Raw genomic sequence first — 14,950 nt, 5'->3', positions numbered from 1 at the left:
GAGAATTATGTAAGTTATTTTTTTCTCTTCTTTTTTCTACTCCAGATTTGATGTGGAGTACTTTTTCATAGATAAACATTCAAATATAGATTGAGAGAATGAAACTTCTTCATTAATGAGACTTATAATTAAATTTAGAGTTACATCTTCAAGATCCTGTTGTCACTTAAAATTTATTTATTCATTTGTTTCTTTATTCTGCCTGTAACCTCTTGTTAAAATGTCTTTGATCAAAATATTATCTACTCTTGGTAAAAATTAAATGGCAAGTATTTATGAATTTACCTATTTAGGTTTATTTGCTTTATCAGTTAGTAATACAATCAGCTACAGACATTAGAAAATATTCTAGTCACTGAAGCAAAATGTGAGTTTATATTCTCATATGAGAAACAGCGCCAGTAGTCAACACTCCAGGGCAGGATGCCTGGGGGTCCTCTGCATCTTTGTCCTTCATTCCATTGGGGTCTTTGCTCAGGCTGGCCTTATGAATGGAAGAGGCAGATTGCTCTTTCTGTACTCCAGGAGGAAGGGGATAGTGGGGGAGAAGGTTGTAGGCAAAAGGCTTGCTAGACTTTTACTTTTGGGGGTTAGGATTAGAGTTAGGATTAGGGATTCTAAAGAATCTTTTTGTGTTTCAGTTTGCTCTTACAAATAGTTATTATTTTGTTATTTTGTTTTAGAGTTTTTAAATACCATTTGCTCAGTTTTTATATACACTAGAGGCCTGTTGCAGATAAATTCCTGTAAGAAAAGGGCTTCCTGCAGTGGTCTCTGCCGCCCAGCCTGCTTCCCTCCCTTCTCTGCCACCCTGCCTGATTCCCTCCCTTCTTCGTCATTCCACTTGCTTCTCTGCAACTTCACTCCCTTCTGCAGCGCTTGGCTTCCTTCTATGCTGTCTTCAGTCTTTGCTCTGCACCCGGATAAGCAAATTAACTGCCATATTGGTTGGGTTAATTTGCATACACTCCTGATTGGCTTGTGGGCATGGCAGAGGTACAGTTAATTTGCATGCTTCTCTTTTATTAGATAGGATACCATAGACAGTTTATTGACTAGAAAGTTGATCCCATTTTTTTAGGCCATGGCGATCAGTATAACTTCATTTGTTTCATTAATTCAGCCTTTCAGTTTTTCCTGTCATTACCGAGTTTGTGGGCTGGGTCTGTGTCGTGCTCTGACTGCCTTCTTCCCTTCCTCCTGCTCTTGGCAGAAAACATCTGTATGGATGTCTTTTGGGGACTAAGGGTGTGGGGAGAGCGTAGGAGATGTTTAGAGAAAGAGTGGAGGCTAATAGGTTACAAGGAATGGGAAATGGGGCCGAGCTCGGGGCTGCAGAAGGAATGAAGGTTGTGGAGAGCTTGTGGAGTCCTGGGCTCAGCAGCACAAAACTCTTTTGCTTCTGGACAGCGGAATACTTCCAACTGGGGCAAGATTACAGAACCCAATAAACTGAATGCTTTCTGGCTTTACACCCCCCACCCCACCCCACCCCAAAGGGTTCTGTCCATTTTCATTGCTTCTAGCAATGCAAGTATGTCTGTTTTAACTGTAGCACTATTAAGGGTGAGTACAGGCATTCCTAGAATTTTTCCTATCAGGTATAAAATGATGCAGTGGTTTTGATCATCTATGTGTTTGTTGCTAATTATACCCATGATTATTATAATACCGGTTAGGCTTTTTCTTGTGCTTGTGTTGAAATTCTTATTTCTCATTCCAGCATAGTCTTTCTTTTACACCTGTTTTAACTGCATTATGACTTCTACATAATGAAGTCAAAGACAAATGCAACCAGCAGCAATTACTTGCATGCACCTTGGCTGCACTCATGTGCCTTCAGGAGAAACCAAGTGGCAACTTCTGCTGGGACACGCTTTCTGCAGTTCCCTTCCCTCCTTCTCCTGGCTTATTCCTATCTGTCCTGTTCCTCCTAACTCCTCCTTCTTCAAGACTGCACTCGGGTGCATAGTCTGTTCCAGGAAGCTGTCCACTTCCCACCCCCTGTCACCTTTTTTACAGCATTTCTTGAGAGACCACAGGTGACTTATTAAAAATCAAGTAGGGGTTCTCTACTTTAAAGAAATTATGATTTCATTATGTAACATACCTTCTAATATCAGGTGTGCTGGCAATAAATAGGACTCTTGGTTTGAAGTTTCTGACAAAGTAAATGATTTTGACTGGACTGGAGGTTCAGAGTATAAAGGGACTCTGCTCATAATCAGGGACATCTGTTATGCCTTTGGGAAATTCTTTTATCCTGAAAGCGGAGGGAATTTATTGTGGAGTTTTAAGCACAAGAGTGTAAGGGTTGTGCTTGCCTGCACGCACTTTATAAACACCCTGGTGAAGAGGCAAAGTGTTCGGATTTTAAAGCGAGTGCCCTGCAAACACACAGGACTACATTGTAAGATTCAGCTTACCGTTCCAGTTAGGGGAGTATTTCACTTGGTCACAAAAGTGAAAAGGGTGGCCAAGGAACAAAAGAACAACTTCCTGTCACTAGGTTTTATCTTCCAACACTTGGTTGGTTTGCATTATTTAATTTTTTTTCTAGTTTGTAAATGAAAGTTCACATGATAACATAAGTTTTTGAGTCTCATTTAGATATCAGGAATTTTTAAGTTTGGGAAAATAGATAATTTTATATAGAAAATTTTATTTGAAGTTATAATGGATAATTATATTTGTATATGTACATACTTAGAAAGAAACACTGAATTGAATTCATTATTTTCATTTGCTGGTTTTAATTTATGTTGACAGGTGGTGAGAAACATTTGCATAGGCCTCCTATTTTCAGAACCAGGATATATATATAAAGATTCAAAATGTCTCAGTGGTGAAATGTTTCATCAATAATTTGCTTCAGCATGGCACGGGCAGGTCCTCTGCCTCCTCTGAGCTTAGTAGATATTTTCATTCTTCCTCACCCATCCCTCTGCCTCGCTTCAGAAGTGAGCTATTCTGTGCACTTCTCCTTTCTCCCCTCTGTTTTTATTCAATGCCTGGCGCACGCGCACTTGCTCTCTCTCTCTCTCTCTCTGTCTCTCTGTCTGTCTCTGTGTGTGTGTGTGTGTGTGTGTGTGTGTGTGTGTGTGTGTGTGTTCAACCCACCCACAATATCTGGAAGAATTCACAAGTTAATGTGGATTGGTCTGTCCTAACATATATATTTTTCACTTTTTCTACACTATTTCAGTTTTTTTTTTTAAACTAGAAGGAAGCATATAATTCACTTATTTTAAAAAAAACTTTGAAAAATGAGACAACAGTTGGGAAGACTTGTAAAAGATAAAAATGATTTTCATTATCATTAATTTAGTGGTAATACTTCTAAATTCTGGTTCCTGTTGCCTCTACCATCTATGCCATGCTCCCCCTTTCAATTTTCCTGTAAACGTGTTTACTTACTTGTTGGGATTTTTAAAAATTGATGAAAGAGAGTGCTACAGAGAGATGTAGAGATGCGGGGGGGGGGGGGGGGGGGAGAGAAACATTGGTTTGTTGTTACACTTGTTTATGCATTCATTGGTTGCTTCGTATATGTGGCCTGACTGGAAATCTAACCTGCAACCATGGTGTATTGGGGCCACTCTCTAACCATTGGTTTACTTTCACTTATTTCATGGTGATAGTGCCTTATCCAGTTCTGATTCACTTCTTGTTGTTCTTTAAAGAGATTTGTGGGTTGTTGTTTTTTGTGGCTATTTTTCATGCCCTTTGATGATGAGTGGGTAGAGGGAGGAAGATCAAACTGTGGTTATTAATTGTTCACTCACTGCTATTGTGAAGGCTCTTTATGGGAGAAAGGTGAAGTTGAAATCTATATTAAGTTTTTGTTATGTGGACTTTCTTTGGACACGTCTCTCTATGCTAATATTTCTGAAATAACCATAATTACATTTTAGATCACAATATAAACTCTATTAACATATCAGTTCAGTTCTAATTCATGTTATAGACCATGTGACTTGTTTCTCCTGATTCCACTTCAAGGACATTGAACTTAGGTGTTTTGAGATAAGGATTGGACGGATCTCTGTTCTCAAGAACCTAATCATCTAAATGAGGAGAAAGGGCCTAGCTGTGTAGAGTGGACCACAGAACTTCAGAAAGTAGTAGCAGAAGAGGCATTTTTAGGAGGGAGGATGCTCTGGTGGGAAGAACATTATGGCTCAGCCCCCAGAAGAGTGCAGCAGGGTGTTCCTGTGCAGACTGTGGTGGGCAGTACGTCTCCCCAGAGTGTGGTGGACAGTATTTCCCCCAAAACCTTGGGGGACAGTACCTCCCCGCAGACCTCGGAGGACAATACCTCCCCCCAAACCCCGGGGGACAGTACCTCCCCGCACACCATGGAGGACAGTACCTCCCTGCAGACCATGGAGGACAGTACCTCCCCCCAAATCCCGGGGGACAGTACCTCCCCGCAGACCTCGGAGGACAGTACCTCACATGTGGAAAATGAAGGGTAAAGACATTATTTTCTAATGACTCGCAATTATAACGTCTCAGTGTAAGGTCGGAGAGGGAAGGTCCATGGTGTGTCTAGGGCAGACCTCGTTCCTGCTGTCCAAGGAAGAAGGAAGCACGTTGGGGTCAGGAGCCAAGTGGTCCTGAATTCCGGCCTGAATCACAACAGACTGCAGTGGAGGAGCCACTGAAGTTCCTGCAGGATAAGTCAGAAGGCCACGGCAGCACTGTAAGGAGGTTAATTACCAGTATCCCCCGCTGGGTGTATTCTGCAGATACAGACGTTCATGTCTGGGTTCTTCTCACAAGTGGTACTTAGGCTGTAAGGGGAGGCCCTTTCTCCTTTTATAATGTATTTTCAAAGTGGTGGTTGTGCCATGAATTCTCTGCCAGCCCAGAATTTACCAAGAGAGCACCCTCGGGAGTGAGTACTTGTGTCAGAAATGGCTACCTGCCTTGCTGAAGGAGGTACTCACCTCAGAGGTGCTTCTGAGGCCTGAAGGGGCGAACAGGTGGCGGAGAGTGACATGGATGACAGGTGCTGCTCTCAGAGCCATCTAGGGAGAGAGTGTATACCCAGAGGTAAGAGTGCAATGAAGCAGACAAGCTGTCTGTATTTAATGCAGTCTGTATTTAAGGAGATGATAAGGCAGGGTGGAATGATTTTATATTGTAATTTTTTTCTTTTAAGCTCTTGGTCCTTGGATGATATTTTAAAATCTGCTTCTACTGTTGATACTAATCATGACTAATAATGATTTGGATATTAGAGCTATGCTTAGAAGGCACTTCATGTTCACCCATTTTTCTTACTGACATTATGTTCTGCTCTCTTCCGAAGCTAAATTCAAATGAGCTTTTCAAGGGCCCTTAGTTCTTTCTGGACTATACATATTCAAATGGGAGAGCCAGGACATCTTGAATGAGCTGGTTTTGTGACATCTGTCTTACTGAACTTCTGGTTTCCGCATCCTGGTCTTCGTTTCCCATTAGAGGACAGGGACTGAGGGTGGAGTTGTCCCTCGTCTCCTCCTGATAGTGACCACCTCAGAGCAGGCACTCACAGTGCTCAGGTAGCCCACCTCATGGCTTACATGTGGCTTAGTGATACAGATTCGAAGCCCAGTTCATCATAGGTGAACCCCAGGCAGTCTTTGTGGCTTACCTAATTTCAGTCTGACTTAACCAGTTCAGGCATCCTTTCCCTCTGCACCTCAAAGGAGATGGGCAATACCACTAGACTCTTCCTCTCCAGGTCAGATAGAGGGTTCCCATTTCTTCTGCCTCAGAGCACTTTATAATGCTTTCCAGGGTGTTGGCTTAGAAATCCAAATGGTCATTCCCTGTAATGGTGGCTTAGGCCTTTATTATATAGATTAAGTATAAAGAAAGCATCTGTAAATGAGGAAATACAAGCAATATTGTTAATCATCTATGAAGTAGTTATTTCAATCATGTAAATATTGTTAATCTTATAATCTTTAGTACTCGATACTCTTTGATTCCATTTTAATAGGGGATTAAACACAAGATTATCTCAGTGGAAGGATCTGCCATCTGTTGAATTTTGACTTGTTTAGTGGTTTGAATGGTTGGAGTTGAAGGTTTAACATAGTGCAGTATTTTACAATTACTATTCAAATGTTTGTTCATTGCACCACATTCCCAGATCATATTTTATTGTCTTTTTTTAAGCAACAGAAGGATGGGTTTATTTTTTTCTCCTAAGTCTTTTCTTCTGATTATAAAAGTTACACTTGTTCATTTTAGAAAATAAATATAGACAAATATTAAAAATTAGTCATAGTTCAGATATCTAAAAACAAGCGTTATAATTTTTTGGTGAACTTTCTTTGGCTTATTTATAATGTCTATACATAACTTTAAAAATATATTGCTAAATTTATGTATATGCAATTTGTTTGCATCATGAATTTTTCTAAAACTAGGCCCGATTGTCTCCAATATGTTTAATAGGATGCACAGTTTACTAGAAATATTCTCTCTTGGTTGAAGCCTCATCTCTTATTCCAAAAGGTCTTGGGTCTGATTCCTGGTCAGGGCACACACCCAGGTTTCCGGTTCCATCCCCAGTTGGGGCATGTGCGAGAGGCAACTGATCAATATTTCTCTCTGACATTGATGTCTGTCATATTTGATAATCAATTGTTCAGTAGTAGGTCACAGTTTACAATATTAATAAATAAGATTTTAACATATTTTAAATGACTACTAATATATAAATTAGTGCATTAGAACACCAATTGGCTTTATTGATCTAGTCTGGTCTCTGATATTCCAGGGTCAGGCATGGACAGTCTCAAATCGCCCCCGTGAGAGGGTGAGCTCTGATTTTTTTCCCCTTGAAAATATTAGTTTACTGCACCTCAAATACATACATACATATTATTTTTTCTCTAATCTGATTCATTTTTCTACTTAACTGCCTTTTATTCTACTTTTAATCTTTACCTTCCTACTTTAAGCTTCTCAAACCTAGCTCTTCGGCAATAAATATACTTGCTTATTTAAGTATAAGAGATACTCACATTTATTTGTATTCTTTATTTTGCCAGCAGTTGAATCATTTTGCTATTTATCAATAATTCCATCATGTATCTTGTTCCATACCTTCCTTTTCTATCACCCTTCTCTGCCCTAAAGCTTTCTGCCAGTTTTTCCTACTTTCCATCACCCTTGGCTTTGCAAAGTATCTTCCAGCTTTAGTAGGCCTTTGAAGTGTGTGTGTGTGTGTGTGTGTGTGTGTGTGTTTATCTCTAAATCTAAATGTACCTTCATCCTGTTAGATATGTTTTGTGTCCATAACTTCTTTATTCACTTGGTTAAGTTCAGGGCAAGTTATTTGACTCGGCTTTCAAACCAGTGTTGTCTTTTTAGATAGTAAACATTTGGAGAGCAGAAACTATTGATAGATTTATCAACTCCGTTTTTCCTAGCTAGATTTACCAACTCCTGCTTTTTGTGGGAGGGGAAATTCCGGTTTAAATAGTTAGGTGCTGCTTCATAAAGCTTAAATTACCCAGGACATTGCACTGAGGCTTTTGTATGTGTTTCAGGCTAACTTGAGAGAGTGAGACATCCCTGTGTATGAGAAGTTACTTTTATGAAAGGTGAGTGAAATCCAGGAAAGCCAAAACGGGATACAAAGAAAATAGTTTGCCTTATTTGGTTATCTTAGCTAACCAAATGTTCAAACACTATGAAGTTAAATTTCTGTTTTAAAATAAAGTTTTCTGTTATATTCTAAAGTAAGAATACTTAGGGATGTTCTAAATCTATGTATTCAACATCATAAATGATTTACACTCTTGTTTTTGTAAAGACTCTAATTAAGAGTGTATAGCTCTGAATTATTGGAGCATTTTGATAGTTATCATTAACTCCCCTCCCCCTTTGTCCCCAAAAGTGAGAGTTGGCCCTGTATTTAAAGTTCTGCCAGTTAAGGAATCTAACAAAACATCATGTGAAATGTGGAAGTAGTTCATGAGGCATGCTACATCTTTTAGGTGAATATGCCACATTGTATTACAGATTATTTCAGGAAAGAAACTGTAGATGTTGTTTTGTTTTGTTTCTCATTCCCACATCTTATATAACCTTTAAACTGTTCTTTATACCCTTGGCACAAGGAATGTTTCCCATGTTGTTCTTTTCATTTGGTTCCTTGAATTATTTATTGTTCTCACTTCCTTAACCACCTATTCATTTCTGGGGGGAAAATGATTTTTTCACATTTTCCTTGTTAGTTAGTAAATTGTAGAAAATAGATAAATAAGGAAGATATCAAATGAGCACTTGCATATATTTTACCTGGAGTTTGTGGGAGAAGATCGTGAGTAGAGATTTGGAGGTAACTGTATAGAAACGAGATTGAAAGCTGACGATAGGAATATCGCCAGCCAGTACTGGCTACCATGCAGCTATCTTCCCAGGCGGTTTCCTTATTCTGTTTTTATTAAGTTGCACAGATAGCTGTGATGCAACCAAGTGAACACCTGCTTTCCAGAGAAACATGTTGACTCCAGTGCCCCTAGGCCTGCTGTCACATCCGAAGGTGCTCAGGGCTCACATACATCCTAATACTATGCCCTTTACAATCGCTTCAGAAATATAAAGAGTGGTAGGAGAAGAATCACCAACTTTTATGGAGCCTCTCAGCGATACTGAGTGAGCAAAATACTGAGTGAGCGATACTGAGTGAGCAGGAGGCAAGAGACAATGAAGAGCCTGGGTGTCCTGGGAGACTAGAGAAGAGTTTCAGGAAAGAGGGAGGCAGCAAAGGTGTGCAAGTCTCTAAGTCAGAAGGACAGGATTGTTGACACCTGGGGCTTTCCTTGCAGGGGAGGGACTGCTTTCTCAGACATCCCCAGGATCAGGTGTGGTCCATGCTCAGAAGAGAATGCAGGATGGAAGGTTATGTTGTGATAGACTTGGAGCGATGAAAGGACTTTCCACTAGCAGAATTTGAGTGGATGTTCTCATTTTCTGATCGTGTTTCCAACAGTTCACTGAACTAAAAGTGGAATTGGTATTCTAACTCAGTCCCATGGGATTGGTATTTCATGGACTCAAATAGTACCTAGAGCTGTAAAATTAAACAGGTAACAGGAAATTTTTTATTGAGCCTGCTCTTTCAACAGATGGAGGTGGCATGCTATAAATTAGTATTGCTCTTTGTTGTTTTATTGCTTATTATTGTTTAATTCTGTTGCTTTTTGCCACATTTAGTGATGGTTAGGCAGGTTTGCTGATAGTCAAGATCATTACTAATACTTGTCAGCATAATGCTTCCTATTTCCATCAACTGTAAGGAATAGGTTTTAGGTGTGATTGATTTGCCACCATACCTCATTTTATTGCACTTTGCTTTACTGTGCTTCACAGATATTGTGCTTTTTATAAATTAAAGGCAAGTCCCGCCCCCAGTAAAAGATTCCAGCTGGCTGTGTTGCGATACTCAGTTTGTGGCAGTGGTCTGGGGTGAAGCTGTAGTATCTCTGAGGTATGCCTGTATTACATAGATACCGTATTTTTTACTAGTAGTTTAGTAAATCCACAGCAGATATATTTCTAATATGCTAGTCAGTATCCAAAATTTATATTGCACCAAAATGAGTTTGATGATATAAATAAGGGTTGGGAAAGGGAGGGAAGGATAGAGATAAAATAGGAAAGAAAGAAAAAAATTGCCATTTAACTTAGTCGTCTGTCTTGAACCTCTTTAGCTTTGACAAGTCATTAAACTGTGGGCACTCTCCCCCCTCCTCCCATGTGCCCATCTATATTTTGAAATTAAAAAATAATTGAGTTGTTATAATAAAGATCTAATAGGAGGCTTGGCATTTCTTTTAAATTGTGAAGGAATTTTTATGTTTAAAATGAGATTTTTAAAAATCCATTAAACATATAGGTTGCAAGCAAGAGAGAGATGCTCTGAAGGGAGGACCATCGCAGTAATGGCCAAGGTTGGGCATGTCCATGTCAGTTCAGTTGGTTGTGTTTTAGTTCTGGCTCTTAGTGTCCTCCTACCATGGGTGTAACTTCACATCGCCTTAAAAAAGCCAGTCTTGCAACAAACTGTTTTCTACGGGAAATGCTCTGAATGAATTAGAATGAGTTTTTATCATGGTGGGATTGGTGTGTTGACCTTTTTGAGAGTGGAAGGTCAGGCAATAATAGATGATTTACCTTGATTTCTGTGAGATTGTGCGCAATGTTGAAAGCATCTGGTTTTTATAAGAACCTACTTAGAATTATTCTTTCTGCCAGTGCAGTCTTTCTCTGAAACGTATTTCATTGAAATAAACAGCATATTTTTTTTTTTTTCCTAGTTAAAAAATAGCTCCTAAGCTCTGGTTTGGATTGTCAGGGGAGTTTCCCTTTGGAGATGGACTGGTGCTTGCTTTGCAATTGGCTCCGTTGCCTGGCTCCCTTCCATTCTGTGAGGGGCACTTCTCCACTCCGCGCTGTGGCCACACGTGCTGCCTTTGGACGCAACAGTTAGCACGTTCCACCACTTGAAGGCTTACTGTTCAGTGGGAGCCTGTAAAGTTCTGAGACGGAGAGGTAATCAGAGCAATCTAACAGCAAAACTCTCCAGAAAGCGCAGAAGCCAGGTTTAATTAGGTGGCCTCGCAGAACATTATCCCTTCGCAAAAGGTGGGGGAGAGGAGGGAAGGGGGTGAGAACAATTGGCATTTATCTGACGCTGCCCAGCCCCCAAGCCCAGCTGGAGCTGGCTGGCCCCGCATTCTGCAGGCAGCGAGCAGTTTTTGAAACACCCCAAATGTTCCAGCCTTTAAATAGCAGCGAGCCTTCTAAAGCGCTGCTGCGTACCGCAAGGGGAATTAAAGCGGCTGCCTCGCAGGCAGGAAGCCGACAAGCAAGATGCTTAATTATCGTGGAAGTAAGTGCTTGTTACCGCTGCGTGGAGCGGGGAGCGAGGCTCATCCTCAGGGTGTCGGCGTGATTTGTAGACAATGCAGCCCTGTCAGTGCAGTGCTGGGTCAGCAGCATCTCCCCAACACGGATTTGGCAGGAATATAACGGCCACCCCTTGTGTCGCCTGCGGAGCTTGGGAAAGGGTCCTCTGCCTTTATTTCCGGGATGCACGCCGCCGCGCAGGATTCTGTTCTCTCTCCCTCCTGACGGCTGTGCACCAAGCAAGTTGGTCTTCCAGGCCCTCACATGGAAGGATGCTGACCGCTCTTGGCCTCTCTCGGGGAATGCGCAGAGGTCTCACTACGGCAGGGGTCTAGTTTCTGCTTTCTTCATAAATGAGCGCCGAAGGGTGGGGTGGGTTGCAGTGCCTAAGGAAATGCAGACATTTTGTTAATTAGCGAACTAGTTCCAGCTTTAGGAATAGATGAAACTGAAGAGAGCTTGGGAAGAGGCGGTGGCGAATGCCGGATTCGTTCTGAAATGTTTCTCCTTGGGGTAAGTAATAAAGTAGAGGAAAATACAGAAGCGTGCTGGATAGAGCGGCTCTCGGAAAACGCTGTTTATTTTCTCTCTGCTGTATTTGCTCTTGCCAGTTATGTTAAGCCTTTGTAAAAGAAACAAAAGACAAACTAGGACTTTGAGAGATGTAAGGTGTTGAAAAGTGAGTTGCTACATACTAAATAAATGACTTATTAATTTTTAGTCTCGTTAAAAAAAACAGACTATGCATTGTTCAAAGTACTGAGCTCTGTGGGTTATGTCTCAAAACTTTTGGTCAGCGCAGTTGCTGGTGATATTCTGCATTATTGGAGGTCGTTAGAGTCTGTAATTGGTCTGCCCTGGGAGTTGGAGCCTTAGTGTCCTGGAATGAGATCTCCTCACTCCCAGTTCTATGAAATAGTTCAATTAAGCTGAAGTATTAATAGTGATATATATATGGTGGATTTCACTTTCTTTCAAACCTGCTTTGATAAAATATTGGGTTGTGAGCTGCAAACCACATTCATGATGGAGTCTCTTCTTTTCATGTGTCTGGTTTTGGCAATTGCATATTTGTTTTTAGATTTTGTTCATCAAATGCTAATGCCAATTGTTGTTCTCTTTTAGAGAAAGCATGGGATTATAGCAACCACAGAGTCCCAGTAATACAAGTTCCATTCAGTTTTTTCTGAAAGAAAGCCATCTATTAAAGTGAAGCAAAGGAACTATTGCGGATTATAATGTTCTGAAGATCTGGATTTTCAGAAGCTTGAAAATAAGGCATCATTTAACCTTTTAAATGAAAAAGAGTAAGATCTTATGCAACTGCTGTATTTGCTGGAAACCGTTCTCCAAAAGGGAAGTGCACATTTAAAGCTGGAGATGGTGGTCCTTTCCGCAGGGATTTAGGTCTGATCGCTTTCCCATCATGACCAGCTTGAAACGGTCGCAGACAGAGAGGCCTCTTGCCACGGACAGGGCCTCGGTGGTGGGCACAGATGGCCCTCCCAAAGTCCACACTGACGACTTCTACATGCGGCGCTTCCGGTCCCAAAACGGCAGCCTGGGATCCTCGGTCATGGCTCCGGTAGGGCCCCCCCGAAGTGAAGGTCCTCACCACATCACCTCGACCCCTGGAGTCCCAAAGATGGGGGTCAGGGCTAGGATCGCAGATTGGCCCCCGCGGAAGGAAAACGTCAAAGAATCTAGCCGTTCAAGTCAGGAAATAGAAACCTCAAGTTGCCTTGAGAGCATGTCCTCCAAAAGCAGTCCCGTGAGTCAGGGAAGTTCTGTTAGCCTCAATTCCAGTGACTCAGCCATGCTGAAAAGCATACAGAACACGCTGAAAAGCAAGACGAGACCGTTGGAGAGCATGGACTCCAGATTCCTCATGCCTGAAGCCTACCCCAGCTCCCCCAGGAAGGCGCTCCGCAGGATCCGGCAGCGGAGCAACAGCGACATCACCATAAGTGAACTTGACGTGGATAGCTTCGATGAATGTATCTCGCCCACCTACAAGACTGGGCCCTCCCTGCACAGGGAGTATGGCAGCACCTCTTCAATCGACAAGCAGGGAACGTCTGGAGAGAGCTTCATTGACTTGTTAAAGGGCTACAAAGAGGACAAATCCGACCGAGGTCCAACTCCAACTAATCTCAGTGACTTTCTCATCGCCGGTGGGGGCAAGGGTTCTGGTTTCTCTTTGGATGTCATAGATGGGCCCATCACGCAAAGAGACAATCTCAGGCTCTTCAAGGAAAGGGAAAAACCACTCAAGCGACGGTCCAAGTCTGAAACTGGAGACTCATCCATTTTTCGTAAGTTACGCAATGCCAAAGGTGATGAACTTGGGAAATCATCGGATCTTGAAGATAACCGGTCGGAAGACTCCGTCAGACCATGGACGTGTCCAAAGTGCTTTGCCCACTACGATGTCCAGAGTATATTATTTGACTTGAACGAGGCGATCATGAACAGGCACAACGTTATTAAGAGGAGAAACACCACCACAGGGGCTTCGGCAGCTGCTGTAGCGTCCTTGGCTTCAGGACCTCTGTCCCACTCCGCCAGTTTTAACTCCCCAATGGGCAGCACGGAGGACCTGAATTCCAAAGGAAGCCTCGGCATGGACCAGGGAGACGATAAAAGCAATGAGCTTGTCATGAGCTGTCCGTATTTTCGGAATGAGATAGGAGGAGAAGGGGAAAGGAAAATCAGCCTGTCCAAGTCAAACTCTGGCTCCTTTAGTGGGTGTGAAAGTGCCTCCTTTGAGTCTGCACTCAGCTCCCATTGCACAAATGCAGGAGTGGCAGTGCTTGAAGTGCCCAAGGAGAACCCGGTGTTGCACCTGGACCGCATGAAACGGTACATCGTGGAGCACGTGGACCTCGGCGCCTACTATTACAGGAAATTCTTCTATCAGAAGGGTGAGTAGTTCTTTCTGAAAGAGAGTACTATTTGTTGTTTGTTTTTTTAAGTTGTATGACATAAGATTTTTATGTATTCCTTATTTTTTCTTGACAGTAAAATAGTTAAATAGGTATTTGCTGTGATGTGTTTCTCTTTGTAATGTATTCTATTTGCATTTTTATGAATTACTTTAAGGTATTAAAATGTCTTATATATTAAATACTCATTTTAAAAACAAACAAAACATCTGATTTAGTGAATGAGGTATATAATCTCTGTGTAGAAGTACTTGTGTATCCTTTACAGATAAATGTTAACGTTGAAAATGTTTTAAATATAGCTTTATATGAAGGGTTACAAAAACCATCTTAATGCTGCCTTTCATTGCTTTCCCACCTCAATGTTCTCATCAGTTAATGGGGATTGTTATACATTTCTCTTTGTTTCACAGGCATTTTAGTGGGAGTTAATTACATTATTTGACAAAAGTCACAGAGCCAATAAGTTTCAGAGCCAGGAATCAAATTTAGATCTTCTGTATTTGAATAAAAAAAGGCACTGAAGAGATAAGTACCCTCAACATGTTAGTCTTTTTTTGTTCTTGGGGGGAAATATATACATATATTGTTGGGTTATAGCTTGTGTAACATTTTATCTCAGACTTTTAAGAAAGGCCCTGTGATTTGTTAAAAAGTCGGTAGTTTAAATGAACTCATAAGAGCTCTCTAATAGTGTTTTTGAGCAGCATTATTAATTGATGAGTGAGTTTGTCATATAAGCACCCAAGCTGGGAAACAGGATGCTGGCCCGGGAGGGACATGCACCTGTGGTCCCGTGGGCTGGCTCAGAAACCCCTGCAGCCGGGTTGAAAGGCCTTGTATGCAGATGACTGCAGCAATGTTTCGATTTCCCACTTACCATTTTGGAGTTTTTAAAATCTTATTTAGACTAATTCTTCTAAATGACATTGCATTTCTGGTATTCATTATGGCTTTAGAATAAAACTTACCCTAAGGTTATTACATGATCAGACCCTATTTCAGAGGGTCTCCTATTGACCAGGAGAATCTTATCTTGTTACAAGAACAATGTCTCCTAAATATTCATGGCAATGCTTCTGGAA

General features: G+C 41.4%; 1 protein-coding gene across 26 annotated transcripts in view; it reads left to right on the top strand.

The window, feature by feature from the left end:
- SIPA1L1 (signal induced proliferation associated 1 like 1) overlaps positions 1-14,950 on the top strand; it is a 385,638-nt gene that overhangs the window by 241,969 nt on the left and 128,719 nt on the right. For 25 of the 26 annotated variants that reach the window (XM_045579110.1, XM_045579114.1, XM_045579079.1 and 22 more), the window contains one exon: positions 12,046-13,844. In XM_045579110.1, the coding sequence (XP_045435066.1) occupies positions 12,347-13,844 (1,498 nt within the window). In that variant the 5' untranslated portion in view covers positions 12,046-12,346. Of the gene's footprint in view, positions 1-11,286; positions 11,434-12,045; positions 13,845-14,950 lie in introns of those variants that run through there. The other variant, XM_036432474.2, reaches the window with a different exon arrangement.

Source organism: Pipistrellus kuhlii, unplaced genomic scaffold (genome assembly GCF_014108245.1).
Source record: "Pipistrellus kuhlii isolate mPipKuh1 unplaced genomic scaffold, mPipKuh1.p scaffold_m20_p_1, whole genome shotgun sequence".
Classification (NCBI taxonomy): domain Eukaryota; kingdom Metazoa; phylum Chordata; class Mammalia; order Chiroptera; family Vespertilionidae; genus Pipistrellus; species Pipistrellus kuhlii.
This window is presented reverse-complemented; position numbering and strand designations above follow the sequence as displayed.